Genomic DNA, 27,635 nt, shown 5'->3' with positions numbered 1-27,635 from the left:
AAGGCCTCCTCCTGCTCCTATCTTTTATGTATATATCTATGCATATCTCAGGCGAGACCAGATTTGGGGGATGGAGGTCATCCAGATTTTGGTAACATTTGTTGGTATTTTAGTTTCTGGTTACTATTACAGTAATAAATCAAGCCCCAGAATTAGAGCAAACTCATTACTGTAATTGCATTTTTTTTTTCAGCCTTGCAGTATGTAATTAAAAGTTTACTGAACTGGTTGGGTAAGGGAGACTCAACAATGTACGGATTTTTAATCAGATAATTATTTCACTGCTTATGCAATATAATTTTTGTCATAAACCTCTCAACTCAAATATTGCAAAACTTAGGATAACATTGTTCTTTATAATTTAGGTCACCTAGACCTAGAATTTAAGCTAATGTGACACTTACTTCCTGTGGTCTGACATCCAGTTGTGTTAACAGGTTGCCTGGTGAAACCCACAGTAAACGGGGGGTCATCAGTCAGTTGAGGAGGATGCAGCCGTCTCCGGATAAAGAAACCAGCACCACAACAAAACAGGACCCCCATCATCAACAGAAACCTTCAGAAAGGGATAACAGAATGAGGAATCATATATATACGCTAGTATCACCATCTTTGCTTCATACATACCCTATGTATTACTATTCAGAAATGGAACAGTAAATTTAATAAATAGTTGCTAGTGCAGAAAAGAGAAACTCAGCGATGGTATTGTATTTGCTTTGACACTTTTAATTAAAAGGAAGAATTTGCAGGGATATGAGGAAAGAGTTGGGGTGAGAGGATGCTTGGACGATGCTTTTCAAAGAGGTGGCACAGGTATGATTGGCCAAACAGTCTTCTGCATATTATGCTTTTATATTATCAGTCTGTGCACTATTAGAATTGTTCCAATATGTGCAAAGCTGCTTTGACCTGGTATTACAGAGGCCAGAACAAGGTAATTGGTTTTAACACAGGCCGCTTCTTTAACTGGAATGGATGCCAATCAAACTTTTCCCAACCTCCCATGAAACAAAATAACACTTCAGACCAGCTATTAACTGGACATGGACAACGGTCTTCAGGCATATACAGAAACTGCAATCTGGTCTTCTTAAATTTGATAAATACATTTGCTAACAAATTTAGGAAACGTTTCTCCCCCAACAGCTTCCGCAATGACGCTGACATCGGAAACTTTTCGACCCTAGGGATGCCCACGTTGACTCAGGAAAAACAGCTACTTCTAGGTGCTTTTCTGTAGCAAATTTAAAACACAGGGGCCTTTACCCTTGCTTTTCAAATGTCAACATTTTCTGAAGTTTGTTGAAAGTCTATTTCTAATACAATAAACAAAGATAATAGCCATGGTACATCTTCACAAAAAAGAAAATTGATAAACTATGTCCTGGTTAGCAAACCTAATTAACACTTATGTTTGGTCAGCCCCAAATCTGAACCTGGCCATCATGGAGGTAGACAGGCCTAGGCCTTACCTGCCCCAGAACCAAGATCATGCATTCCTCTCCTCCTGCTGCTTCGGAGATCCCGAGAGCTTAACTTTTGATTCCTTTCCTGTCCAGAGCTGCCAAAATAAACCAGCTTCTACCCCTCCTAGATGTTATGTATCAACCTTAAAAATCAATCCTAGTTATCGACTTCATTTTTATTATTCTGCAGGCACCAGTCGTCAGTGTACTGAACAGTTATTTAGTGCAATAATCACCGATAATGTTATTTCACAAGAAAACAGTGAGGCCACTGTGGAAAGCTTATTAAGAAACAATTGTAATTTTCTACACAGTGCCCATGAAAATGAGATAGCATGACTAAGAATTTCATGTAATGAGGGTAATATATTAAATTGATGATAGCCCAACATGGCTATGGGGACTAAAAGCACAATTGCTTCACAGCTCCAGGGTCCCAGGTTCGATTCCGGCTTGGGTCACGGTCTGTGCGGAGTCTGCACATCCTCCCCGTGTGCGTGGGTTTTCTCTGGGTGCTCCGGTTTCCTCCCACAGTCCAAAGATGTGCAGGTTAGGTGGATTGGCCATGATAAATTGCCCTTAGTGTCCAAAATTGCCCTTAGTGTTGGGTGGGGTTACTGGGTTATGGAGATAGGGTGGGAGTGTTGACCTTGGGTTGGGTGCTCTTTCCAAGTGCCGGTGCAGACTCGATGGGCCGAATGGCCTCCTTCTGCACTGTAAATTCTATGATAAAACACTACAACTATGAATTATCTTTTATAAAATGTTCGATAGGGCGTCTAAAGGCCGTAGGTGGGAAGGGTAAGAGAGAAGGAGTAGGCCAAGATGAAATAAAACTTAATACGAAGGTATGAAATTAAATCTGGGGTACACCACTGGTTCTAAACCAAACCACTCTTGGCAAGACCCCTGCCAGTAAAGAGTGGGTGTTGCTTTGACTTTCCACCTATTAATATTCAGTGAAAACAGCACACTTTTCATTCTTAACCATTTCGATCCACAATGTAAAACACATCTAACTTCTTTCCTTTGTTCGAAAGTTCTGCATTACAGTTTACGTACTTACAAGATAAATGTGCAGGTCATGAATCAAACTGTAGTTTACAGGTTTAAAAAGTTTAAATTTATAGACAGCCTGTAAATATCAGTTTGAATAAACCTGAACTATAGCCAGGTTATACATGGCCATATATGCAAAGACGTACAAGTAATCTTTTCCAAATTATACCCAAAAAGTGTTGATACAAGATCGGAGGGTACTGATATACAGTTTCTTACCGGTCCCCACTAATGTACATAACAGCTGCTCTTTTAAAAACTCACCAAAAATACCATAATCGCTGAATAGAGAATGCTCGCATACAGCATCTTGTACCACAACAGTCCTCATATGCGCGACATCTATGAAAGAAGCACATTACATCAGATACATCGATCAATGTGATAGCACCAGCAGTTTGCACATCCTCATTGTTCTTCTATAGCCCAATTGTTGAGTCTTTTTAATATGGATAAATGCAATTGATCTCAGCCATGACTATCTTGTTGTATCACTTCCTCGGAGTTAAGGATCAGCTTTGTTTTTTGGGGGGTCCGAATTTGAAGATTTGGGGTTCAAATCATAGAATTTACAGGGCAGAATGAGGCCATACAGCCCATTTATTTGCCGTTTAAACATCAATCCAGTCCCCAAATCCAGGGGTGGGACTTTTTTTGCAAAATATTAATATCCATAATCGCCATCTGTGGGAGTGATGTCCTCTATCCCTTGACTGACTGGAATTTGCTTACTTTTTCTTAATTTCTCTATCTAATTTAAGGCTCATACATGTTAGAATACATAATAGGTCTCATTATCGTTTCTCTGTGTTATAAAGTCTAACAATTGTGGGTTTATCCCATCCAGATCAATGCTAAACAGCAAGTGAAGACAAAATTGAACGGTGTCCTAGTTTTTTTGATCACTGACAAATTTGTGCAATTACAACTACATAAAAATGTTACTTTGAAAACACATGAGGGATTATTATTTTAATATTATTTTAAAAACTGAACAAAAACATCCTATTTATAGATTCCTCCATCCATTGCTCTGCACCTCCCACTGCCTTGGGAAAGCGAACAGCATAATTAAAGACCCCTCCCACCCGGCTTCCTCACTCTTCCAACTTCTTCCATCGGGCAGAAGATACAAAAGTCTGAGAACACGCACAAACAGATTCAAATACAGCTTCTTGCCCGCTGTTAACAGACTCCTAAATGACCCACTTATGGACTGATTGGATCTCTTCACTCATCTTCACCCGCTGCTGGTGTCTATGTATTTACATTGTGTATTGTATTATGTATTTTCTTTTCATGTACGGAATGATCTGTCTGAACTGCATGCAGACACTATACCACGGTACATGTGACAATAAACCAATCCAAGTAAAAAGATTTAATAAGTTTTGGCTTTTGTGCTACTTTATCCAAAAACAAACGCTACAGATCCAGAATATAACGTTACTACGTGACTGCATCACCTGATAAAAGAGATCATGAAAATGAAAAAAACAACCCTTGAAAACTAAACCCTCTGAATGATATTATTTTAGTTCCACTTCATGCTCAATTACTATCTGAGTGCCACATGCCACATCACTCATAACAATTGTGAAGATGTCTAAATTCCATACAGTATCAGAAATTGTATCAGCTTTGTTAGAACACTAGTCTGAATTTTCCGGTCAATCACGCTGGCGGGGGGGGGGGGGGGGACACCTCTGCTGTGAGCTTCCCAGCGGCAAGGGGTGCATTTAACAGGAAACCCCGATGACAACGGTGGGACCAGAAGATCCTGTCACCGGTCAATTGCTTGAAACACATGGTGGATTGCGTGGAAAATCCTACTCACCATCTTTTAAAGATATTGGACATATTAAATTTTGGCTTAAAAGTCTTCTTAGCTAATCAAGATGCAGTTAGTCACCGCTCTTTCTAATTAATATTTGACCCATTTTCAATTAATTTCTTCCCCTTAAAACTTCCAAATGAAGCACTATTCCTCTGCTGCGAATAGCAGATAGACCACCTCTGTAAACATTGGTCTGCAGACTTGGCTGTTGGAGTGGCTGAGGGCTTGCCTTCTGATTTCTCTTCCTGAGGACAATGTTTGCCCTATACCTTTTCAGTGATGTTCTCTTGCTACTTTTCCAACCTTATCAATATCAAAATGGAAGAATAGGGTACAATCACTGTGACATATTAGGTTGGTGCTTCATCATGACGCTAGCCAAGGAACAGCTACTGCGTGTCCTTGATGAGTATGTACCTGTCAGGCAGGGAGGATGTGGTCGAGCGAGGGAACCGTGGTTTACTAAAGCAGTCGAAACACTTGTCAAAAGGAAGGAGGAGGCTTATGTAAAGATGAGACATGAAGGTTCAGTTAGGGCGCTCGAGAGTTAAACGTTAGCTAGGAAGGACCTAAAGAGAGAGAGCCAAGAAGAGCCAGGAGGGGACATGAGAAGTCTTTGGCAGGTAGGATCAAGGATAACCCTAAAGCTTTCTATAGATATGTCAGGAATAAAAGAATGACTCGGGTAAGAGTAGGGCCAGTCAAGGACAGTAGTGGGAAGTTGTGCGTGGAGTCCGAGGAGATAAGAGAGATGCTAAATGAATATTTTTCGTCAGTATTCACACAGGAAAAGGACAATGTTGTCGAGGAGAATACTGAGATACAGGCTACTAGACTAGAAGGGCTTGAGGTTCATAAGGAGGAGGTGTTAGCAATTCTGGAAAGTGTGAAAATAGATAAGTCCCCTGGGCCGGATGGGATTTATCCTAGGATTCTCTGGGAAGCTAGGGAGGAGATTGCTGAGCCTTTGGCTTTGATCTATCGGTCATCTTTGTCTACAGGAATAGTGCCAGAAGACTGGAGGATAGCAAATGATGTCCGCTTGTTCAAGAAGGGGAGTAGAGACAACCCCGGTAACTATTGACCAGTGAGCCTTACTTCTGTTGTGGGCAAAGTCTTGGAAAGGTTTATAAGAGATAGGATGTATAATCATCTGGAAAGGAATAATTTGATTAAAGATAGTCAACACGGTTTTGTGAAGGATAGGTCATGCCTCACAAACCTTATTGAGTTCTTTGAGAAGGTGACCAAACAGGTGGATGAGGGTAAAGCAGTTGATGTGGTGTATATGGATTTCAGTAAAGCGTTTGATAAGGTTCCCCACGGTAGGCTATTGCAGAAAATACGGAGGCATGGGATTCAGGGTGATTTAGCAGTTTGGATCAGAAATTGGCTAGCTGAAAGAAGACAAAGGGTGGTGGTTGATGGGAAATGTTCAGACTGGAGTCCAGTTATTAGTGGTGTACCACAAGGATCTGTTTTGGGGCCACTGCTGTTTGTCACTTTGATAAATGATCTGGAGGAGGGTGTAGAAGGATGGGTGAGTAAATTTGCAGATGACACTAAAGTCGGTGGAGTTGTGGACAGTGCGGAAGGATGTTACAAGTTGCAGAGGGACATAGATAAGCTGCAGAGCTGGGCTGAGAGGTGGCAAATGGAGTTTAATGCAGAAAAGTGAGAGGGGATTCATTTTGGAAGGAATAACAGGAAGACAGAGTACTGGGCTAATCGTAAGATTCTTGGTAGTGTGCATGAGCAGAGAGATCTCGGTGTCCATGTACATAGATCCCTGAAAATTGCCATCCAGGTTGAGAGGGTTGTTAAGAAGGTGTACGGTGTGTTAGCTTCTATTGGTAGAGGGATTGAGTTTCGGAGCCATGAGGTCATGTTGCAGCTGTACAAAACTCTGGTGCAGCCGCATTTGGAATATTTGCGTGCAATTCTTGTCGCTGCATTATAGGAAGGATGGGGAAGCATTGGAAAGGGTGCAGAGGAGATTTACCAGAATGTTGCCTGGTATGGAGGGAAGATCTTATGAGGAAAGGCTGAGGGACTTGAGGCTGTTTTCGTTAGAGAGAAGGTTATGAGGTGACTTAATTGAGGCATACAAGATGATCAGAGGATTGGATAGGGTGGACAGTGAGAGCCTTTTTCCTCGGATGGTGATGTCTAGCACGAGGGGACATAGCTTTAAATTGAGGGGAGATAGATATAAGACAGATGTCAGAGGTAGGTTCTTTACTCAGAGAGTAGTAAGGGCGTGGAATGCCCTGCCTGTAACTGTAGTGGACTCGCCAACATTAAGGGCATTGCAATGGTCATTGGATAGACATATGGACGATAAGGGAATAGTGTAGATGGGCTGTAGAGTGGTTTCACAGGTCGACGCAACATCGAGGGCCGAAGGGCCTGTACTGCGCTGTAATGTTCTATGTTCTAGTCAATTCTTATAGCCTGGCTCAGAGGGCTTTTAATACAAGCACAAATTAGGGACATTAAATGAAAAAACATGGACAGGAAACATCTGCTGGAAAGGATCAACTATATTTATTAGTATTGAATCCTCTGGACCATCGATATAATCACCAGATGTTTAGAATATGGATCGCGGTGAGAATTATCTGCGTAAAACAGGGGAACGGACATGTGCTCCAGAACAATTAAGCACTGATGCACAAAAGTATAGGTTAGGTATTGACATCTAGTAAATTTACATATAGGCATACCAAACCAGACATATCAACAAGTAGAATAATTCGACTGACTCAATAGTTACTTCCCGTTACAACCATCCACTTAAGTACTGGAGCGGAAGTTACACTGTTTCTATCCAAGTTTGACGGAGTATTTTTCTGCAAGTAAATTCAACTAACTTGCATTGCAAAGTTCTGAGGCACATTCAAAAGAAGCATACATCGGAAAATGAGATGCAATACTGTACCCCAAATTCTGTTACACGCTCATTTAAATTGCAGCTCAAATTGGGAGAAGATCATTTTGTGAATGTGGTCAAGGTGGGGGTAGCAAAAATGAATTGAGACACATTTTTGTTTTTCTCAAGGCAGCTTAGGCAATTTTTTTAATGTGTTTCATTCCAAGCGAAGAAGCAAACTCTGACGCACATTTCCATTTCGTACACATCATCCTCCTCTTTAAATTAGAGGAGTGGAAACATTAACACTATTGTCTTACTGCGCAGTGTTTGAAAATGGAACCATTGCACAGCTCATTCCACTATTTAAGGAAAATGGTAGAGGGAAACCAGAAAATTATAAACCAGTTAGTCAATATTCATTGTCAGGAAATTACAAGAGTCTATAATTAAGGACACGGTGATTGAATAAGTTGAAAATTTCAGTTGATCAGAGCCAACATGGATTTGCAAAGGATAGGTCATGCCCAATAGATTTGATTGAAATTTGTGAAGATTTGACTGAAGTAGTGGGCAGGGACTGCCTATGGACATTAATTATATATGGACTTCCAGAAGGCATTTGATCAAATTCCTCATAAAAGACTGTTAAAGTTCTTGGAATGAAACGCAAATTATTGCCCCTGGTTAGGAAATTGGCTGAGTGGAAGGAGACACAGTAAGGATAATAGCTAGGAATTGGAAAGATGGGAGTGTATCTTGCAAGGATCTGTGCTGGGGCTTCAAGTATTCAACATATTCATTGTAACTTAATTAGTCGGATAGAAAAGCCGCATCTCCAAATTTGACGATGACATAAAGATTGATGGCATTTTAAGTGGGGTAGGTGGAATCAAAAAATTACAAAGAGAAACTGCTAGATTGAGTGAATGGGCTAAACTGTAGCAGATGGATGTTTTGCAGGCAAGTTCATCTGCTTTGAACCTAAAAAGAGATAAAGTAGGGCACTTTTTGAATGGTGAAAAGCTAGAAACAAGGGAAGTCTAAAAGACTTGGGTGTCCAGATGCACATATCATTACAATGTCATGAACAGGTACAGAAGATAATAATAATCTTTGTCAAGTAGGGTTACATTAACACTGCAATGAATTTACTGTGATAAGGCCCTAGTCGCCACATTCCAGCGCCTGTTCGGGTACACAGGGAGAATTCAGAATGTCCAATTCACCCAACAGCACGTCTTTCGGGACTTGTGGGAGGAAGCCGGAGCACCCAGAGGAAACCCATGCAGGCACGGGGAGAACGTGCAGACCCCACACAGAGTGACCCAAGCCAGGATTCCCGAATCGTGGACCCTGGTGCTGTGAAGCAACAGTGCTTACCACTGTGCTACCATCAGAAAGGTTAATAGAATGCCGGCTTTTATATGTAGAGAATTAGGATACAATGGTGTCAAAGTTATGCTTCAGCTATACAAAGCCCTGGTTCTGGACTCCATACCTTAGGAAGGATGTATTGAGCTCAGTGTGCAGCATACACATAGCAGAACTATGCACTCTGGATTCCAAGGTTTAAATTGTATTCTGTGGAACCTAAAAGGTTAATCGGTAATTTGATTAAAGTTTTTGATATGAAGGGTGGCACGGTGGCACAGTGGTTAGCACTGCTGCCTCACAGCTCCAGGGACCCAGTTCAATTCCAGCCTCAGGTAACTGTCCGTGTGCAGTTTACACTTTCTCCCCGTGTCAGCGCGAGTTTCCTCCGGGTGCTCCAGTTTCCTCCCACATTCCAAAAATGTGCAGGTTAGGTGGATTGACCATGCTAAATTGCCCCTTAGTGTCCAAAGGTTAGGTGGGGTTACTGGGTTATGGGGATAGGGTGGAGGCATGGGCTTAAGTAGGGTGCCCTTGCTAAGGACTAGTGCAGACTCGATGGGCCTGCAGTGTAAATTCTATGAAGGGGAATACAAGATAGATTGTCAGCCAGTTTCTGCTCACTGGGGAGACTAGGGGTGCAATTCTCCCATCGGGAGACTAAGTGCCGACGCCGGAGTGAAAACCGGAGTGTTTCAGTCAGAGGCTGTTCCCAGCCCACTATTCTCCCGCCCGCGGGGGGCTAGGAGCGGCGCCACGTCATTTACACGTGCCGGGCCTTGGCGCCGCTTAAATGACGTCATCCGCGCATGCGCAGGTTGACCGGCACCAACCCACGCATGCACGGTTGCCGTCCTCCCCACAGCCACCCCGCAAGAATGGTGTCGGACGGATCTTGCAGGGCAGCAGAGGAAAGGAGGTCCTCCTTCAGAGAGGCTGGCCCGCCGATCGGTGGGCACCAATCGCGAGCCAGACCCCTTTGGAGTCCCCCCCCTGGTGCAGGAAACCCCCCCCCCCCACAGGCCACACCCCCAGCGTTCCCGTGCTGTTCCTGCCGGCAGCGACCAGGTGTGGATGGCGCCGGTGGGAACATGTCTTGTTGGGCAGGTCGCTCAGCCAATCAGTTGATACTAGATTAATCGATAATTTAAAAACTAAGATTAATAGCTTGTTTGCCAAAAGTATTTAAGGGATATGGGGCAAAGACAGATATATGGAGCTCGATCACAGGTCGGCAATGATCTCTTGAATGCAGTAGTACAAACATAAGAGGCTAAATGGGCTGACTCCTATTTCATGTTCCTATTTCCTTGCCTTGAATGTAAATGTGTTCTAATACAACAGCAAAATATTGCACATGCTAGAAATCGGAAATAAAACCAGAAAATGCAATCATTCAGACAGTATCTATGGAGAATGAAGGAGCTAACATTTCAGATTAATTACCTTTCATCAGAACTGGGAAAAGGTAGAAATGTATTAAGTTTTAAGGCAAGGGAAGTTATCAACATGTGAAAATTTTCGAGCAGATAAGGTGCAAATTAATTGCAGCAGGCTGTTCTGACGTTGATCTCTTCACATTGTGCATGAGAGTTTTGCACTTTGCAGCTTTAGCACAGTAAAATAGGTCTTGTGCTTTCAAACATGCATTAAGCTACCGAGAGTACTTACATAAAATAAGTGGGATATCCAGCATCCACATACCAGCAGTACCTTTTGGCTGCTGCACTCTAGAGGAAATAATAAAAATATCATGGTTAACTTAGACCCTGCCGGGTAGTGTTCGTCAGTCATTAATCATAGAAGCACATTCACTTAATCATTAAAACCTATGATTTAACACAACAAATAGTTTTTCTACGGAGCTAGATTAAGAGGTTCCCAGTTTTTATTTACCACTACAGATTTCATTTAAGTTTAGCTACCATCCTACTATAAACTTTGTTCATGTTCCCACTGGACATCGGAGGATTCAGTAGGACCATATTAAATACTCCACTGATCAGGTGATAACAGTAGTTCAAAGCTTGCCAGAAAAAAAATATACCTTGGACATTTGAATAGACCGTTTGAAATTATCTACATACGAAATACTGCTTGTGGCTAATGTTTTAAAAAGATTTATTTCGTAGTTAGATAATTTCAAACAGTCTATTCAATGTCCAGGATACATTTGCTGTGAAGATATTTCATTCTATTTACAGGACTCTCCTCACCAATTCCAGCAGCACACATTGCAATGCTTCAAAAGTAAAAATGTCAGGGGGCACCCCGGTTTATCTGCAAGCTCAGCACTTTGGCCACCATTCTTTTTACTTTGAAACCACGATAGGGATTTGTTTAATCTCAATGATCTCCCATTAGTAGCGGCATGGTAGCACAGTAGTTAGCACTGTTGCTTCACAGCTCCAGGGTCCCAGGTTTGATTCCTGGCTTGGGTCACTGTCTGTGTGGAGTCTGCATGTTCTCCCATTGCCTGCGTGGGTTTCCTCCAGGTGCTCCGGTTTCCTCCCACATTCCAAAAATCTGCAGATTAGGTGGATTGGCCATGCTAAATTGCCCTTAAGTGTTCAAAAACCTTTAGGTGGGGTTACTGGGTTACAGGGATAGGGTGGAGGTGTGGGCTTAAGTGGGGTGCTCTTTCCAAGGGCCTGTGCAGACTCGTTAGGCTCAATGGCCTCCTTCTGCTGTAAATTCTATGATTCCATGAGTAGTTGTAATTGAACGATTATCCAAACATAGGCACCTTCACTGGATTGTTTTCAAATGCATCGTTAGTAGTTCCATGTTTGTGCTTTTTTTCTTTCTCAAATATGTTTGTAGGAGTGTCCTGACTCTCGTCTCCTATTGTCCCAACCCCACATCCAGCTTTTGACCCAGGCCTTGCCTTTTCTCTCCCACTTGCTTCTCACTTTTTAAAAAATCTGCTTACACAGATCATGGGCGGAATTCTCCCCGCCCCACGCCGGGTGGGAGAATCGCTGGGGCGCCGCACGAGTCCCACCACGCCGCCCCGGCACCCGCACGCGATTCTCCCACACCCTCCCCAGACCGGCGTGGCGAGAATCACGGCTGGCTGCTGGGAGAATCGCCGCTCGCCGTTTGTAACAGGCGAGCGGCGATCCTCCAGCCCGGATGGGCCGAGCTGCCTGCCCAACACGACGGCTTCCCGCCGGCGCCGTCCACACCTGGTGGCTGCCAGCGGGAACAGCGCAGCCTGTGTGTGTGTGGGGGGGGTGGATTCCTGCACCGGGGGCAGCCTCCAAAGGGGTCTGGCCCGCGTTCGGTGCCCACCGATCAGCGGGGCCTGCCTCTCTGAAGGAGGACCTCCTTTCCTCCACCGCCCCGCAAGATCCATCCGACATCTTCTTGCAGGGCGGCCTCGGGGAGGACAGCAACCACACATGCGCGGGTTAGGCCGGCCAACCCGCGCATGCGCGGTTGACGTCATTTACGCAGCGCCGGCCGCGTCTTTTACGCGGCGCCAAGGCCCGGCGCGCATAAATGACGCAACGCTGCTACTAGCCCCCCGGGGGAAGGAAAATAGGGGGCTGGGAGCGGCCTCCGACGCCGGAGTGGAACACACCAGTTTTCACTCCGGCATCGGGACTTAGTCTCCCGATGGGAGAATTGCGCCCCATACCTATCTGGCAAGACCATTGCTTTTTTGGTTTGTTGTGACTAAATAAATCAAATTGCATTTTCACTCCCGCCCCCCCCCCCCCGCCCCCCCCCCCCCCCCCCACCCGCCCCCCCCCCCCCGCCCCCCCCCCCCCCCCACCCCCCCCCCCCCCCCCGCCCGCCCCCCCCGCCCCCCCCGAGAGTATTTTCAGGATTTAATACTGCATTCTGTATATTTTTCTATGTAAACTATAAATCAGCATCCTTGGCAATGATAGATTTGCTGAGAATTTTTCCCCCTCAATGGCAGAGCCAATGATTAGGAGGAAACATGCTAAGGGGAGGACAAAGCATCCATGGTTGACGAGGGAAGTCAAGGACAGCATAAAAGCAAAAGAAAAAACATACAAAGTGGCGAGAATTAGTGACAAGCCAGAGGATTGAGAAGCCTTTGAAAGCAAGCAGAGGAAAACTAAAAAAGCAACAAGGAGGACAAGATGAAATATGAGTGCAAGCTAGCTAGTAATACAAGATAAGATAGGAATAGTTTTTTTTCAATACATAAAAGATAAGATGCAAAAATAGACATTGAACCACTGGAAAATGTGGCTGGAGAAGTAATAAGAGGAAACAAAGAAATGGCAGACGAACTGAATAGTTACTTTGCATCAGTCTTCACGGTGGAAGACACCAGTGGTATGCCAGAGCTCCAGGAGAATCAGGGGGCAGAGGTGAGTGCAGTGGCTATCACTAAGGAGAAGGCTCCGGGGAAACTGAAAGGTCTGAAGGTGGATAAATCACCTGGCCCGCATAGACTACACCCCAGGGATCTAAAAGAGATACAGAGGAGATTGTGGAGGCATTAGTGGTGATCTTTCAGGAATCACTGGAGGCAGGAAGGGTCCCAGACGACTGGAAAGTGGCTAACGTAACAGCCCTGTTTAAGAAGGGAGGGAGGCAGAAGATGGTAAATTATAGGCCGGTTATCCTGACTTTGGTCCATTATTAAAGATGAGATCGCGGAATACTTGGAAGTGCATGATAAAATGGGACTGAGTCAGCACGGCTTTGTCAAAGGGAGGTCATGTCTGACAAATCTGTCGAGTTCTTCGAGGTGGTAACAAGGAAATTAGACAAAGGAGAATCAGTGGATGTGATTCATTTAGATTTCAAGAAGGCCTTTGACAAGGTGCCGCACAGGAGATTGTTAAATACGTTAAGAGCCCATGGTGTTACGGGTAAGATCCTGGCATGAATAGAGGATTGGCTGACAGGCAGAAGGCAGAGAGTGGGGATGAACGGGTCTTTTTGCAGGATGGCAGCCAGTGACTCGTGGTGTGCCTCAGGGGTCAGTGCTGGGACCACAACTTTTCACAATTTGCATTAATGATCTGAAAGAAGGAACTGAAGCCACTATTGCTAAATTTTCAGATGATACAAAGATCCGTAGAGGGACAGGTAGTACTGAGGAAGCAGGGAGGCTGCAGCAGGATTTGGACAGGCTAGGAGAGTGGGCAAAGAAGTGGTAGATGGAATACAACGTGGAAAAGTGTGAGGTTATGCACTTTGGAAGGAGGAATGGAGGCACAGACTATTTTTTGAATGGGGAAATGCTTGGGAAATCAGAAGCACAAAGGGACTTGGGAGTCCTTGTTCACGATTCTCTTAAGGTTAACATGCAGGTTCAGACGACAGTTAGGAAGGCAAATATAATGTTCACATTCATGTCGAGAGGGGTAGAATACAAGAGCAGGGATGTAATTCTGAGGTTGTAGAAGGCTCTGGTCAGACCCCATATCGAGTATTGAGAGCGGTTTTGGGCCCCATATCTAAGGAAGAATGTGCTGGCTTTGGAGTCCAGAGGAGGTTCACAAGAATGGTCCCTGGAATGAAGAGCTTGTCGTATGAGGAACAGTTAAGGACTCTGGGTCTGGAGGACTTCCGGTTGCGGCTATGCCTAGATAGGTCGCAAGGTTGGCAGCTCCCGCCGATAACGGACTTTTAGGCCCTTTTACGGAGCTACAGCGGCACTTTTACGGCAATTCCCGGTGTGGGAAGGAAACAGTGAGGGACCGCCAGTGCTGAATGCAGTGGACCAGGAGTGGGGCGATCAAAAAAGCGGCTTTGGAGAAAAGAGGAGAACGGGCGCGAAAAAACAAGATGACCGGTGAAGAGGGCTCGAGTGTTCGCGCACTTGAAGGGACTGGAGGTAGACGTGGCTATGCTCCAAGAGACACACCTGAAGGTGGCGGACCAGGTTAGGTTAAGAAGGGGATGGGTAGGACAGGTATTTCACTCGGGACTGGACGCGAAAAACAGAGGGTGGCAATTCTGGTGGGAAAACATGTGTCATTTGAGGCCAAGACTATCGTAGCGGACAATGGAGGGAGATATGTGATGGTGAGTGGTAGGTTGCAAGGGACGTGGGTGGTGTTGGTAAATGTATACGCCCCGAACTGGGATGATGCTGGATTTATAAAGCGCATGTTGGGGCGCATCCCGGAGGTAGGAGGACTGATAATGGGAGGGGACTTCAACACAGTGCTGGACCCAGCACTAGACCGCTCCAGATCAAGGACGGGAAAGAGGCCGGCGGCGGCCAGGGTGCTCAGTGGGTTTATGGACCAGATGGGGAGAGTGGACCCATGGAGGTTCGCAAGACCGCAGGCCAGGGAATTTTCTTTCTTCTCCCACGTGCACAAGGCATACTCCTGGATAGACTTCTTTGTGCTGGGCAGGGCGCTCATCCAGAGGGTGGAGGGGACGGAGTATTCGGCCATAGCCGTTTCAGACCATGCCCCGCACTGGATGGAAGTGGGGCTGGGAGAGGAGAGGGACCAACACTCGTTGTGGCGGATGGATGTGGGACTGCTGGCAGATGAGGTGGTGTGTGGTAAGGTAAGGGGGTGTATTGAAAGGTACTTGGAGGCCAACGACAACGGGGAGGTGCGAGTGGGGGTGGTATGGGAGGCGTTGAAGGCGGTGATCAGGGGAGAGCTGATCTCCATCAGGGCTCATAGGGAGAAGACAGAGGGAATGGAAAGGGAGAGGTTAGTGGGGGAGATTTTGCGAGTGGACAGGAGATACGCAGAGGCCCCGGAGGAAAGATTACTTGGGGAAAGGCGATGGCTCCAGATGGAGTTTGAGCTGTTGACCACAGGGAAGGCGGAGGCACAGTGGAGGAAGGCGCAGGGGGCGACCTACGAGTACGGGGAAAAGGCCAGTCGGATGCTGGCACACCAGCTCCGTAAGAGGGCAGCAGAGAGGGAAATAGGGGGAGTCAAAGATGGTGGGGGAGCTATGGTCCAGAGTGCAACGGAAATAAATAAGGTATTTAAGGCCTTCTACGAAGAGCTGTACAGATCCCAGCCCCCAGGGGGAGAAGACGGGATGGGAAGATTCCTGGACCAACTGCGGTTCCCGAGGGTGGAGGACCAAGAGGTGGCTGCTTTGGGGGCACCAATCGGGTTGGAGGAGCTGAGTAAGGGTTTGGGGAGCATGCAGGCGGGGAAGGCCCCGGGGCCGAACAGGTTCCCGGTGGAGTTTTATAGAAAGTATGCGGACCTGTTGGCCCCGTTACTAGTGAGGACCTTTAACGAGGCAAGAGAGGAGGGGTCCCTGCCCCCGACAATGTCAGAGGCGACAATTTCCTTGATCCTGAAGCGAGACAAGGACCCACTGCAATGTGGATCGTACAGGCCGATTTCGCTCCTAAATGTGGATGCTAAGCTATTGGCAAAAGTGCTGGCTAAGAGGATTGAGGACTGTGTCCCGGGGGTGATACATGAGGACCAGACGGGATTTGTAAAGGGCAGGCAATTAAATACGAATGTGCGGCGGCTCTTAAATGTGAGAATGGTGCCATCGGAGGAGGGAGAGACGGAGATAGTGGCAGCCATGGACGCGGAAAAGGCCTTTGACCGAGTGGAGTGGGAGTACCTCTGGGAGGTGTTGCGTAGGTTCGGGTTCGGGGGAGGGTTTATTAGCTGGGTTAAGCTCCTTTACAGTGCCCCGATGGCGAGTGTGGTGACAAACCGGCGGAGGTCAGAGTACTTTCGGCTGTACCGAGGAACGAGGCAGGGGTGCCCTTTGTCCCCCCTGTTGTTTGCATTGGCGATCGAACCCTTGGCCATATCACTGAGGGAGTCTAATAAATGGAGGGGGGTGGTCCGCGGGGGGGGGGGGGGGGGGAGCATCGGGTGTCGCTATACGCGGACGGCCTGCTGTTGTATGTGGCGGACCCAACGGAGGGGATGGTGGAGGTCATGCAGACTTTGAGGGAGTTTGGGGAGTTCTCGGGCTATAAGCTCAATGTAGGGAAGAGCGAGCTTTTTGCACTACATGCAAGGGACCAAGCAAGAGGGATAGGGGACCTACCGCTGAGGAGGGCGGAGGGGAGTTTTCGGTATCTAGGGATCCAGATAGCCAGGAGCAGGGGGGCCCTACACAAACTGAATCTGACGAGGTTGGTGGACCAAATGGAGGTGGACTTCAAAAGATGGGACATGTTGCCGCTCTCGTTGGCGGGTAGAGTGCAGTCGGTAAAAATGGTGATCCTTCCGAGGTTTTTGTTTGTGTTCCAGTGCCTCCCCATCGTGATTACCAAAGGCTTTTTCAAGAGAGTAGGTAGGAGTATTATGGGGTTTGTGTGGGCGAACAAAACTCAGGGGATAAGGAAAGGGTACTTGGAGCGCAGTAGGGACCGAGGAGGGCTGGCGCTGCCAAACCTAGGGAGCTACTACTGGGCAGCAAACGTGGCGATGATCCGTAAGTGGGTTATGGAGGGGGAGGCATGGAAGAGGATGGAGATGGCGTCCTGCAAAGGAACGAGCTTGGGGGCGCTGGTGACGGCGCCGTTGCCGCTCTCGCCATCAAAGTACACCACGAGCCCGGTGATGGCAGCAACGTTAAGGATCTGGGGCCAGTGGACACAGCATAGGGGTGCAGTGGGAGCCTCGGTGTGGTCCCCGATTAGGGGTAACCACCGGTTTGTCCCGGGGAAGATGGACGGGGGGGGGGGGGGTTCCAGGGCTGGCACCGGGTGGGGATCAGAAGAATGGGGGAAACTGTTCATCGACGAGACATTTGCAAGCCTAGGGGCACTGGAGAAGTTTGAGTTACCCCCTGGAAATGCATTCAGATATATGCAGGCGAGGGCTTTTGTGAGGCGACAGGTCAGGGAGTTCCCGCTGCTCCCGACACAGGAAACTCAAGACAGGGTGATCTCGGATGTAAGGGTCGGGGAGAGCAAGGTTTCGGCAATACACCAAGAGATGAAAGAAGAGGGGGAAGCGCTAGCAGAAGAGTTGAAGGGTAAATGGGAGGAGGAGTTGGGGGAGGAGATCGAGGAAGGTTTGTGGGCTGATGCCCTGGGTAGGGTCAATTCCTCCTCCTCATGTGCCAGGCTCAGCCTGATACAATTTAAGGTGGTTCACAGAGCGCACTTGACGGGGGCGAGGTTGAGTAGGTTCTTTGGGGTAGAGGGCAGATGTGGAAGGTGTTCAGGGAATCCGCCGAACCATGTCCATATGTTTTGGTCATGCCCGGCACTGGAGGGGTTCTGGAGAGGAGTGGCAGGAGCAATATCTCAGGGTGGTGAAAGTCCGGGTCAAGCCAAGCTGGGGGCTAGCAATATTTGGAGTAGTGGACGAGCCGGGAGTGCAGGAGGCGAAAGAGGCCGGCATTCTGGCCTTTGCGTCCCTAGTAGCCCGGCGAAGGATCTTGCTAATGTGGAAGGAGGCGAAGCCCCCCAGCCTGGAGGCCTGGACTAACGACATGGCTGGGTTCATAAAGTTTGAAAGGATTAAGTTTGCCTTAAGGGGGTCTGCGCAGGGGTTCTACAGGCGGTGGCAACCGTTCCTAGACTACCTCGCGGAGTGTTAGAGGAAGGTCGGTCAGCAGCAGCAACCCTGGGTTGGGGGGGGGGGGGGGGGGGGGGGGGGGGGGGAACGAGAGATTGTTTGAGGGGACGGACGAGCGGGGGATAATATGGAGGGTGGAGGAAACTGGCACGAACGGGCAAGAGCCAGTGTATAAAGCTTTGTAAATATTTCACCTTACCATGTATATATCGTGCTCAGGGCGATTTTGCGTTATTTTGTTACGGGGGGGGGGGGGTTCATTGTTTGTAAGAGGAAAAAATTGTTTTATTTTGTTTAAAAAACTTTAATAAATATATTTTCCCCCAAAAAAGACAGAGATAGATAGGTTCTTGATTAATAAGGGGATCAGGGATTATGGGGAGAAGGCAGGAGAATGGGGATGAGAAAAATATCAGCCAGGATTGAATGATGGAGCAGACTCGATGGGCCAAGTGACCTAATTCTGCTCCTATGTCTTATGGACACTGGTTCACAGAATTGTTACAGTGCTTAAGGAACATCTGTCATTGGGAAAATGTTGAGAGTCCATTATAAAGGATAGGAATAGCAGAGCATTTAGAAATGAATAATATAATCAAGCAGAGTCAGCATGGCTTCAAGAAGGGGAAATCATGCCTGACAAATTTTTAGAATATTTGAGGTGGTAACGGCCAGGATAGATAAAGGGGAACCAGTAGATGTAATATCCTTGGATTTCCAAAAAGCGCTCAATAAGGTACCGCACAAAAGACTACTTACTAGGAGCCCATGGTGTTGGGGGCAGTAAATTAGCATGGATAGAGGATTGGCTAACTAATAGAAGACAGAGTTGGGATAAGAGGGCCATTTTCAGGATGGCAACCTGTAACTAGTGGAGTGCCACAGGGATCAGTACTGGGGCCATAGTTATTTAAAATATATATTAATGATTTGGATGAGGTAAGTAAATGCACTATTACCAAGTTTGCAGATGACACAAAATTAGGTGTGAAGGCAAGTGGTGAGGATGACAGTCTACAGAGGGATATAGACAGGTTAAGTGAGTAGGCAAAAAACTTCGCAGATGGAATATGATGTAGGGAAATGTGAAGTTATGCACTTTGGTAGGAAGAATAAAAGCTGAATATTATTTAAATGGAGAAAGACTGCAGAAAGCTACAGCTCAGAGGGATTTGGGGGCCCTCGTATATAAATCACTAAAAGCTAAAATGCAAGTTCAGCAGGTAACAGGGAAGGCAAATGGAATGTTGACCTTTATTTCAAAAGGAATCAAGTATAAAAACAGGGAAGTCTTGCTGAAACTATACAAGGCACTGGTTAGACCACATCTGGAACACCATGAACAGTTTTGCTGCCTTTATCTAAGGAAAGATAGACTGGCATTGGAGGCAGTCCAGAAAAGGTTCACTAGGTTGATCCCAGGTATGGAGGAAGGATTTTCTTCAGAGGAGAGATTGAGTAGGTTGAGCCTGTACCCATTTGTTCAGAAGAATGAGGGGTGTCCTTATTCAGACTTTTGGATTCTCAGGGGGCTTGGCTGGGTCATTGCCAAGTGGTCATTTCGCCTTATGGGAGAGTCTAGGACCAGAGGGGATAATCACAGGGTAAGGGGCCACCCACTTAAGGCAGAGAAGATAATTTAAAAATTTTTTTTTTTTTTTTTTTTTTTTTAAAATACCCAATTATTTTTTTCTCCAATTAAGGGGAAATTTAGCATGGCCAATCTACCTAACCTACACATCTTTGAGTTGTGCGGGTGAAACCCACGCAGACATGGGGAGAACATGCAAACACCACACGGACAATGACCCAGGGCTGGGATTCGAACCCGGGTCCTCAGCGCAGCAGTCCCAGGTGCTAACCACTGTGCCACATGCCTCCCCTGAGAAATTTATTTTCTGAGGGAAGTGAATCTGTAGAATCCTTTATCGCAGTGAGCAAGAGGGGCTGGGTCGTTCAAGGCTGACATAGCCAGATATTAATCAGCAAGAGAATCATGGGTTATGGGAATAAGGCAGGTAGAGTTGAGTATCATATCAGATCAGTCAAGATCTCATTGAATGGTGGAGCAGAATCGATGGGCCAAATGGCCTACTTCTGCTTCTACATCGTATGGCCTGTCAGCTCATTGTGTCTGCACCAGCTCGCAAAATGAGCATTATAGCTTAGTGTCATTCCATTGCCTTTGTTCTGTACCCTTGCTTGTGCAATCATCGATTGAACCCGCCTCCACCATACTTCTATGCAGTGCATTCCAGACCCGAACCACTTGCGGCGAAGAAGTTTTTTCTCACATCATGTTTGCTTCTGTTGCAAATCACTTTAAATCTCTGCCCTCTCGTTCTTCATCCTTTTACAAACAGGAATAGTTTCCCATTATGTATTCTGTCCAGCACGGTCATGATTTTGAACATCTCTATCAAAGCTGCTCTGAGCCTTCTTCTCTCAAAGGAGAACCATCCCAATCTCTCCAATCTACCTTCCCAGCTCAAATTTCTCATCTCTGGAACCATTCTTGTAAACGTCTTCTGCACTCTCTCCAATGCATTCACATCTTTCCTATAGTGTGGTGCCGAGAACTGCACACAATACTCCAGTTGAGGTCTAACTAGTGTTTTGTTTAAGTTCAGCATAACCTCCTTGCACTTGTGTGTTATGCCCCTCTTAATAAACCCCAGGATACTGCACACTTTATTAACTACTCTCTCCACCTGTCCTGCCATCTTCAATGATATATGCACATATAGACCCTGCTCCAGCAGCCCCTCAAGAATTTTATCCCTTATTTTATATTGTCTCCATGTTCCTCTGACCAAAACGCATCACATGCCATTTCTGCACATTGAACTTCATCTGCCAACTATCAACCCACTCCGCTAACTTGTTGATGTCCTTTTTGAAGGTCTATTCCAGCATTTTGTTGCTTTTCCCTTCACAATCACCTACATGTGCAAGGTTGGATTTTCCATTCCTCATAAAAATGAAGACGGCACAAAAGGAATTGGCTGAACTCAGCACCTGATATGCACATTCCTCTCCTCCTGTGAACCTTAGGGACCAAGCAGGCTCACCTGTCACATTAAAGGTAAGTGAAAACGGTGGTTGGTGGGCGGGGGGAGGGGCGGCCGGCTGGGGAAAAAAAACTTTGAAAATACTGCCCTGTTCAACATTTCCATCAATTTTGTACCCTTAGTTTCCTCGTCTGTCACCATGGCCTGTGTAGCAACTACCTCCAAGGTAAAGAAGGATGCAAAGTTTAATACCTCAACCATGTCTCTTGCCTGCATTTGTAAATTCCCTTTACATTCCTTGGTTAAAACATTAGAGGCATCAATTATGAGCAATAAGGGTTGTACTTGTAAACTTTTAAGCAATTGACTTTGATTAAAATGAGATATTTCTAAACCAAAGTAAATGTTATTCCCAATAAGCAATACTTATTGCCTAATATGTGTATCTGTATGAATGAGGAGGTTCAAAACATAGCCCAAATTTTGCACCTCATAGCATGAATCAAGACCTTTTCCCATCTTTTAGTTCTAAAATTCTAAGTGCGAACTGATTATAATGCCAATAGGTCTTAGAAAAATAGAATGCCAATTTTAATCATTCCAATTACAGTCGTGCCTTCAGCTGTCTAAACCCCAAGCAATTTTCTCCTCAAACTCTACCTTAAAGGCCTCAACAAAACCAGCTACTCTGACCAAGATTTTGATTACATCCTATTATTTCCATATGTTGTTCGATACCAAATTTTGTTTAATGACGCTCTGAAACTTTGATTAAAGGTGTGATATCAATGCAAAATGTTTTGGTGAAAGGGTGGATTAAGAGGGCTAGAGACCAAAAGAGCAGAAAAGAAAAATATAAATATAAAAATCTAACAAATTTACTACCTTAAAGAAATGTTCCCTTTCCATAGGAACATACGAATTAGGAGTAGACAATTCAGCCCCTTAAGTATGTTTTGCCATTCAATAAGATCATGGCTGATTGGATTGTGGCTTCAACTCCACATTATGCTGACCCCCGATAATCTTGGATTTCCTTATTAACCATGAATTTCTTCCCATTTCACCTTTAAAAATATTAATTGACCCTGCCTCAATTCCCAGAGAAAGGATTTTTCTCATCTGCCATAAATGGGAGATTCCTCATTTTTAAACTGTCCCCCCGCCAAGTTCCACTCTCTCCCAAAAGGAGAAATATCCCTTCAGCATCCAGTCTGTCAAGTCCTCTCAGAATCTTACATGTTTTATAATAATAATCTTTGTTAGTGTCATAAGTAGGCTTACATTAACACTGTAATGAGGTTCCTGTGAAAAGTCCCTAGTTGCCACACTATGGCGCCTGTTCGGGTACACCAAGGGAGAATTCAGAATGTCCAATTCACCTAACAAGCATATTTGTCTGGGACTTGTGGGAGGAAATCAAAGCACCCTGTAGCCATGTAAAATGGCTGACTCCCGATTAGAATGGCCAAACCCCGATCTAAAATGGCAAACGGAAGAGGCTGATGGGAAAATCAGCCAACTGGACTCAAACAGACAGCTGCAGGTAAAACAGTGTATTCGCCTCTGGGGAAGTCAGTCCAGACCGATACCTGCAGCCATCAACATCACAACACCCCAGCCATCTGCATAGTAATCAGCCATCCCCGGGAACAATTGCTACAAATTAACAACTCAAAGCCGACCCAGACCTTTCGGCGCCAGCAGGAGCTGACACAAAGAAAGGTAAACGACCACCCCTCGATCAAGGAATCGCTCCAGTATTGGAGACTATCGAACCAAGTGATTGGGATCAAGTCTAATCACTTGGAACCAGGTACAAGGTCCGCCCCGAGAGGCGGGAAGCACCTGGGGACTATAAGAATAGGGGCCAAGTTCAACTCGACCCTTCTTCTCCTCTCCGCACCCTTCGAGACCCTTCTGCAAGAGAACGTAAGTTTTACTCCAACGATTGCTACCAGATAGACACTCCTGACTATCGGCCTGTACCAGCTTTTGAATCCCGCAGGCTCAGAGCCCATTCGAAAGGCCATTCCTTTCCCTGACCTGGTGGGCCATTTCCAAAGTTGAGTATTGGCCTGTTAGTGGTAGGAAATAGTTTAGAAGTAGAATTATTGTATAAGTATTAATTGCTGTATATAATAAATGAGCGTTGATTTAACTCTTACTAAGCGGTGTGTTGGATTATTAATCATTACTCGGACTTGAACCACTTGGCGGTATCAGAAAGATACCTGGCGACTCAAGAGCAAAGGTGACAGAATTAGAGCAAATAAACTAAGGCTAAAACGAGCAACAACCCGGAGAAACCACACGCAGACATGGGGAAAGCGTGCAGACTCCCCACAGACAGTGACCCAAGCGGGAATCAAACCTGGGTCCCTGGCGTTGTGAAGCAACAATGCTAACATGCCACCCTTTAATAAGATCACCTCTCAATCTTCAAAGCTCCAATGAATACAGGTCCAGCCCCCATCCCAGGTATCAGCTGAGTAAGCCTTCTCGGAACTGCTTCTAATGCATTTATAGCTTTCTTAAATAAGGAGACAACAACTTGGCAGTACTTCAGATGCAGTCTCACAAACACCCTGTACAACTATAGCAAAACATCTCTACTTTTATATTCTATTCCCCTGTGCAATAAACAACAACATTCCATTTGCCTTCCTAATCACTTGTACCTGCATACTAACCTTTTGTGATTCATGTACCAGGACACCTCTTGTACCTCAAGAGCCCCACAATCTCTCCATTTAAATAATGTGCTGCTTTTCTATTCTTCTTGCCAGAGTGGACAAGTTCACATCCCACATTATACACCATCTGCCAAATTTCTCACCACTCACTAACCTATCTCTATATATATCCGTTTGCAGAATGTGAAATTCAGTTATATTATGGTCACTGCTACCTAGGGGCACCTTCACTATGAAGTCATTAATGAATCCGGTCTCAATGCACATTACCAGATCTACTGCAGCCTGCTCTCCAGGTTAAATTTGATTTAATTTGTCATGTGTACAGAAGTACAGTGAAAAGTATTGTTTTGCGTACAGTCCAGGCAAATCATTCCATACATGAAAAAACATAGGACATACAAAAACACAATGCAAATACATAGGCAGAGGCATCAGGTGAAGCATATGGATAGTGCTAGGTAGAGAAGGTGCGTGAGGAGATCAGTTCAGTCCATAAGAGAGGCATTCAGGATCTGGGAACAGCAGGGAAGAAGCTGTTTTTGAATCTGTAAGTACACGTTCTCAGACTTTTGCATCTACTGCCCGATGGAAGAGGTTGGAAGAGAGAATAACCCGGGCAGGAGGGGTCTTTGATTATGCAGCCCACCTTCCCAAGGCAGTGGGAGGTGTAGACAGAGTCAAGGATGGGAGGCGGGTTTGCGTGATGGACTGGGCGGTGTTCACAACTCTCTGTAGTTTCTTACGGTCTTGGGCCAAGCAGTTGCCATTCTAGGCTGTGATGCAGCCAGATAGGATGCTTTCTATGGTCCATCTGTGAAAATTGGTAAGAATCGATGTGGACATGCCAACTTTCCTTAAGTTTCCTGAGGACATTTAGGCGCTGTTGTGCTTCCTTGGTCGTAGTGTCAACATGGGAGGACCAGGACAGATTGTTGGTGAAGCGCACACCTAGGAATTTAACGCCGTCAACCATCTCCACCTCTGGGCTCCTCCACTAGAGCTAACAGTGACTTGTCAAAACTTAATGCACCCTTCTCATTCGGTGCTTAAACCATCCTTAAATGTGCCCGTTTGTCGGCCAGCACACTCCTCGGGCTGGATTCCCCATTGCACCAGCAACACACCCATGCCCAGGGATTTCGCAATGCTGTGGAGTTGCCCACAATGGGAAACCCCATTGGTCAGCTGGTGGCACGGAGAATCCCACTGCCGGCGGGAGTGCCACACCAGAAAACCGGTGTAGCGGGATGGAGAATCCCACCCCACGTTAGGTGTGAGTGAGTAGAGCTCAGAAGTAGGTCCACAAAAATTGTCTAATCAGTGCTCGAGTGCTAAACTTGCAGGTGTCTGCTTTAGACGGTGTGAATTATGGTAAACAGTAATTAGGACTAAAATTGCAAACCAGACAGGTATAGATAGCGTGAAAAAATTTTTTTATCCTCAATATGGTGCGTTGGAATCTAGGCAGTCTTGGCACCAAGTAAAGAGAAACCACAAATTGGGGGGGGGGGAGTGAAAACAAAGGAAATCGATTACAGTGTATTCGCAATGGATTTAGAACATTTTCAGCCTAACAAACGCTCAGCTAGTATAGGGTGGATGGCATAGCATGAGAGAATAGAATAAAAACTAGCTTCCTTTGTTACTTAAATACAAGTTTTCAGACACAAAATGTGACACCATACATTCTGAGCAATTAGTCCTGTCTTCCTGCATGTTCTAGTTCTTGAAGAACTGGAATCAGAAATGGCAGACCTTGGAAGACTGGCATTTATCCAAAGGTGCAGTTTGTACCTTGGACTTTGACCCCTATCCTCGATGTAGACAATTCTACACAAATTATTTTTGCTACTTTACGAACTTCAGCAATATTAATGGCCGACGGCTGCAAAGCCAATAAGATCAGTATTAGTGGTGATGAGCGAGGACAACTGTTTAGACTCTGGTTTGATGGACATTTGCTTACGTTGTGCTATTATAATAATCTTTATTAGTGTCATAAGTAGGCTTACATTAACACTGCAATGAAGTTACTGTGAAAATCCTCTAGTCGCCACATTCCGGGGCTTGTTCGGGTACACGGAGGGAGAATTCAGAATGTCCAATTCACCTAACAAGCACATCTTTCGGGACTTGAGAGAAAACTGGAGGACCCGGAGGAAACCAACACAGACGCGGAGAGAACGTGCAGACTCCGCACAGACAGTGACCCAAACGGGAATCGGACCCGGGACTCTGGCACTGTGAAGCAACAGTGCTAACTACTGTGCTACCGTGCTGCCCCTACAGCGGAAGCCCATGCCTGATATAAGGCATGAAGGGGCAGCACGGTAGCATTGTGGATAGCACAATTGCTTCACAGCTCCAGGGTCCCAGGTTCAATTCCGGCTTGGGTCACTGTCTGCACATCCTCCCCGTGTGTGCGTGGGTTTCCTCCGGATGCTCCGGTTTCCTCCCACAGTCCAAAGATGTGCAGGTTAGGTGGATTGGCCATGCTAAATTGCCATTAGTGTCCAAAATTGCCCTTAGTGTTGGGTGGGGTTACTGGGTTATGGGGATAGGGTGGAGGTGTTGACCTTGGGTAGGGTGCTCTTTCCAAGAGCCGGTGCAGACTCGATGGGCCGAATGGCCTCCTTCTGCACTGTAAATTCTATGCAAAATGTGGAGATGCCGGCGTTGGACTGGGGTGGGCAGTCAGAAGTCTTACAATACCAGGTTAAAGTCCAACAGGTTTGTTGCGAATCACTCGCTTTCGGAGTGTAGCTCCTTCCTCAGGTGAAAGGCAGCTTGCTGTGGCGCAAGGGGGGAGTTGATGAAACAAATGGCTACACAGCTACAATGCTAATAGCCATTTCTTTAAAAATGGTGTCCTTTCCAAAGGCTAGGCTGAGAATGAACAAAACCTTTCACATAAAGACAAATGTGATCCTAGAACAATCTGCTACTTATCTTTTCCCATTTTCCCCCTTTCCTCCTGACAGGCACCGATTCATGCTGAGCTTATAAACTCAGAATATTCAAAGACTCCTTCTACCATCTTTTCAGGAAGAGAGTTCCAAAGATTCATGACCCGCAGGAAAAAAATTGTCCTCATCTCAGTTTTAAATGGATGACCCCTTATTTTTAAACAGTGACCCCTAATTCTCGAATCTCCCCGCAAGAAGAAACATTCTCTCCACATCCACCTGTCAAGACCCCTCAGGATCTTACATGTTTCAATCAAGTTGCCTCTTACTCTCCTAAATTCCAGCAGATACAAGCCTAGCCTGTCCAACTTTTCCTCAAGACGACCCACCCATTCCAGCTATTAGTCTGGTAAATCATCTCTGAATTGCTTCAAACACATTAGCATCCTTCCTTAAATAAGGTGTCCAATACTGTACACAGTATTCCAAAAGTGGTCTCACTAGTGCCCTGTAGAACTGAAGCTTAGCCACTCTACCTTTTGTATTCAATTCCCCACACAAAAAAGTGATAACATTGTATTCTCTTTCCGAATAAGTACCTGCATGGTGTATTCATGTTTGTTCCACACTGCATACTAGCATTTTGCGAATCATGCATTTAGACACTGATCCCTTTGCATCTCAAGAGCTCTGCAGTCCCTTACCATTTAGATAATATGCTTCTTTTTCCTTTGTGCCAAAATGGACAATTTCACATTATGTCCTCTCCAAACTTACTTTCCTACCTATCTTTGAGTCACCTGCAAATTTGGTAACCATCTCATCCCTTCATCAAGTCATTTCTATGAATTGTAAACCGGTGAGGTCCCAATACTTATCCCTGTGACACAACATCTTGCCAACTTGAAATGGATTAATGTGCCTAT

At 45.8% G+C, this 27,635-nt stretch overlaps 1 protein-coding gene across 1 annotated transcript in view; it reads right to left on the bottom strand.

Annotated features, from left to right (window-relative positions):
* The window catches only part of vopp1b (VOPP1 WW domain binding protein b), a 109,826-nt gene that overhangs the window by 29,117 nt on the left and 53,074 nt on the right, over positions 1–27,635 (bottom strand). The window contains exons 2-4 of the mRNA XM_072508799.1: positions 10,283–10,341; positions 2,793–2,870; positions 405–556 (exon numbers count right to left, since the gene is read on the bottom strand). Coding sequence (XP_072364900.1) covers positions 405–556; positions 2,793–2,870; positions 10,283–10,341 — 289 coding nt within the window. The remainder of the gene's footprint in view (positions 1–404; positions 557–2,792; positions 2,871–10,282; positions 10,342–27,635) is intronic.

This window comes from Scyliorhinus torazame, chromosome 6, assembly GCF_047496885.1.
Source record: "Scyliorhinus torazame isolate Kashiwa2021f chromosome 6, sScyTor2.1, whole genome shotgun sequence".
In the NCBI taxonomy this organism is placed as follows: Eukaryota; Metazoa; Chordata; class Chondrichthyes; order Carcharhiniformes; family Scyliorhinidae; genus Scyliorhinus; species Scyliorhinus torazame.
Note: the sequence above shows the minus strand (reverse complement) of the source record. Positions and strands in the feature narration are given on the sequence as shown.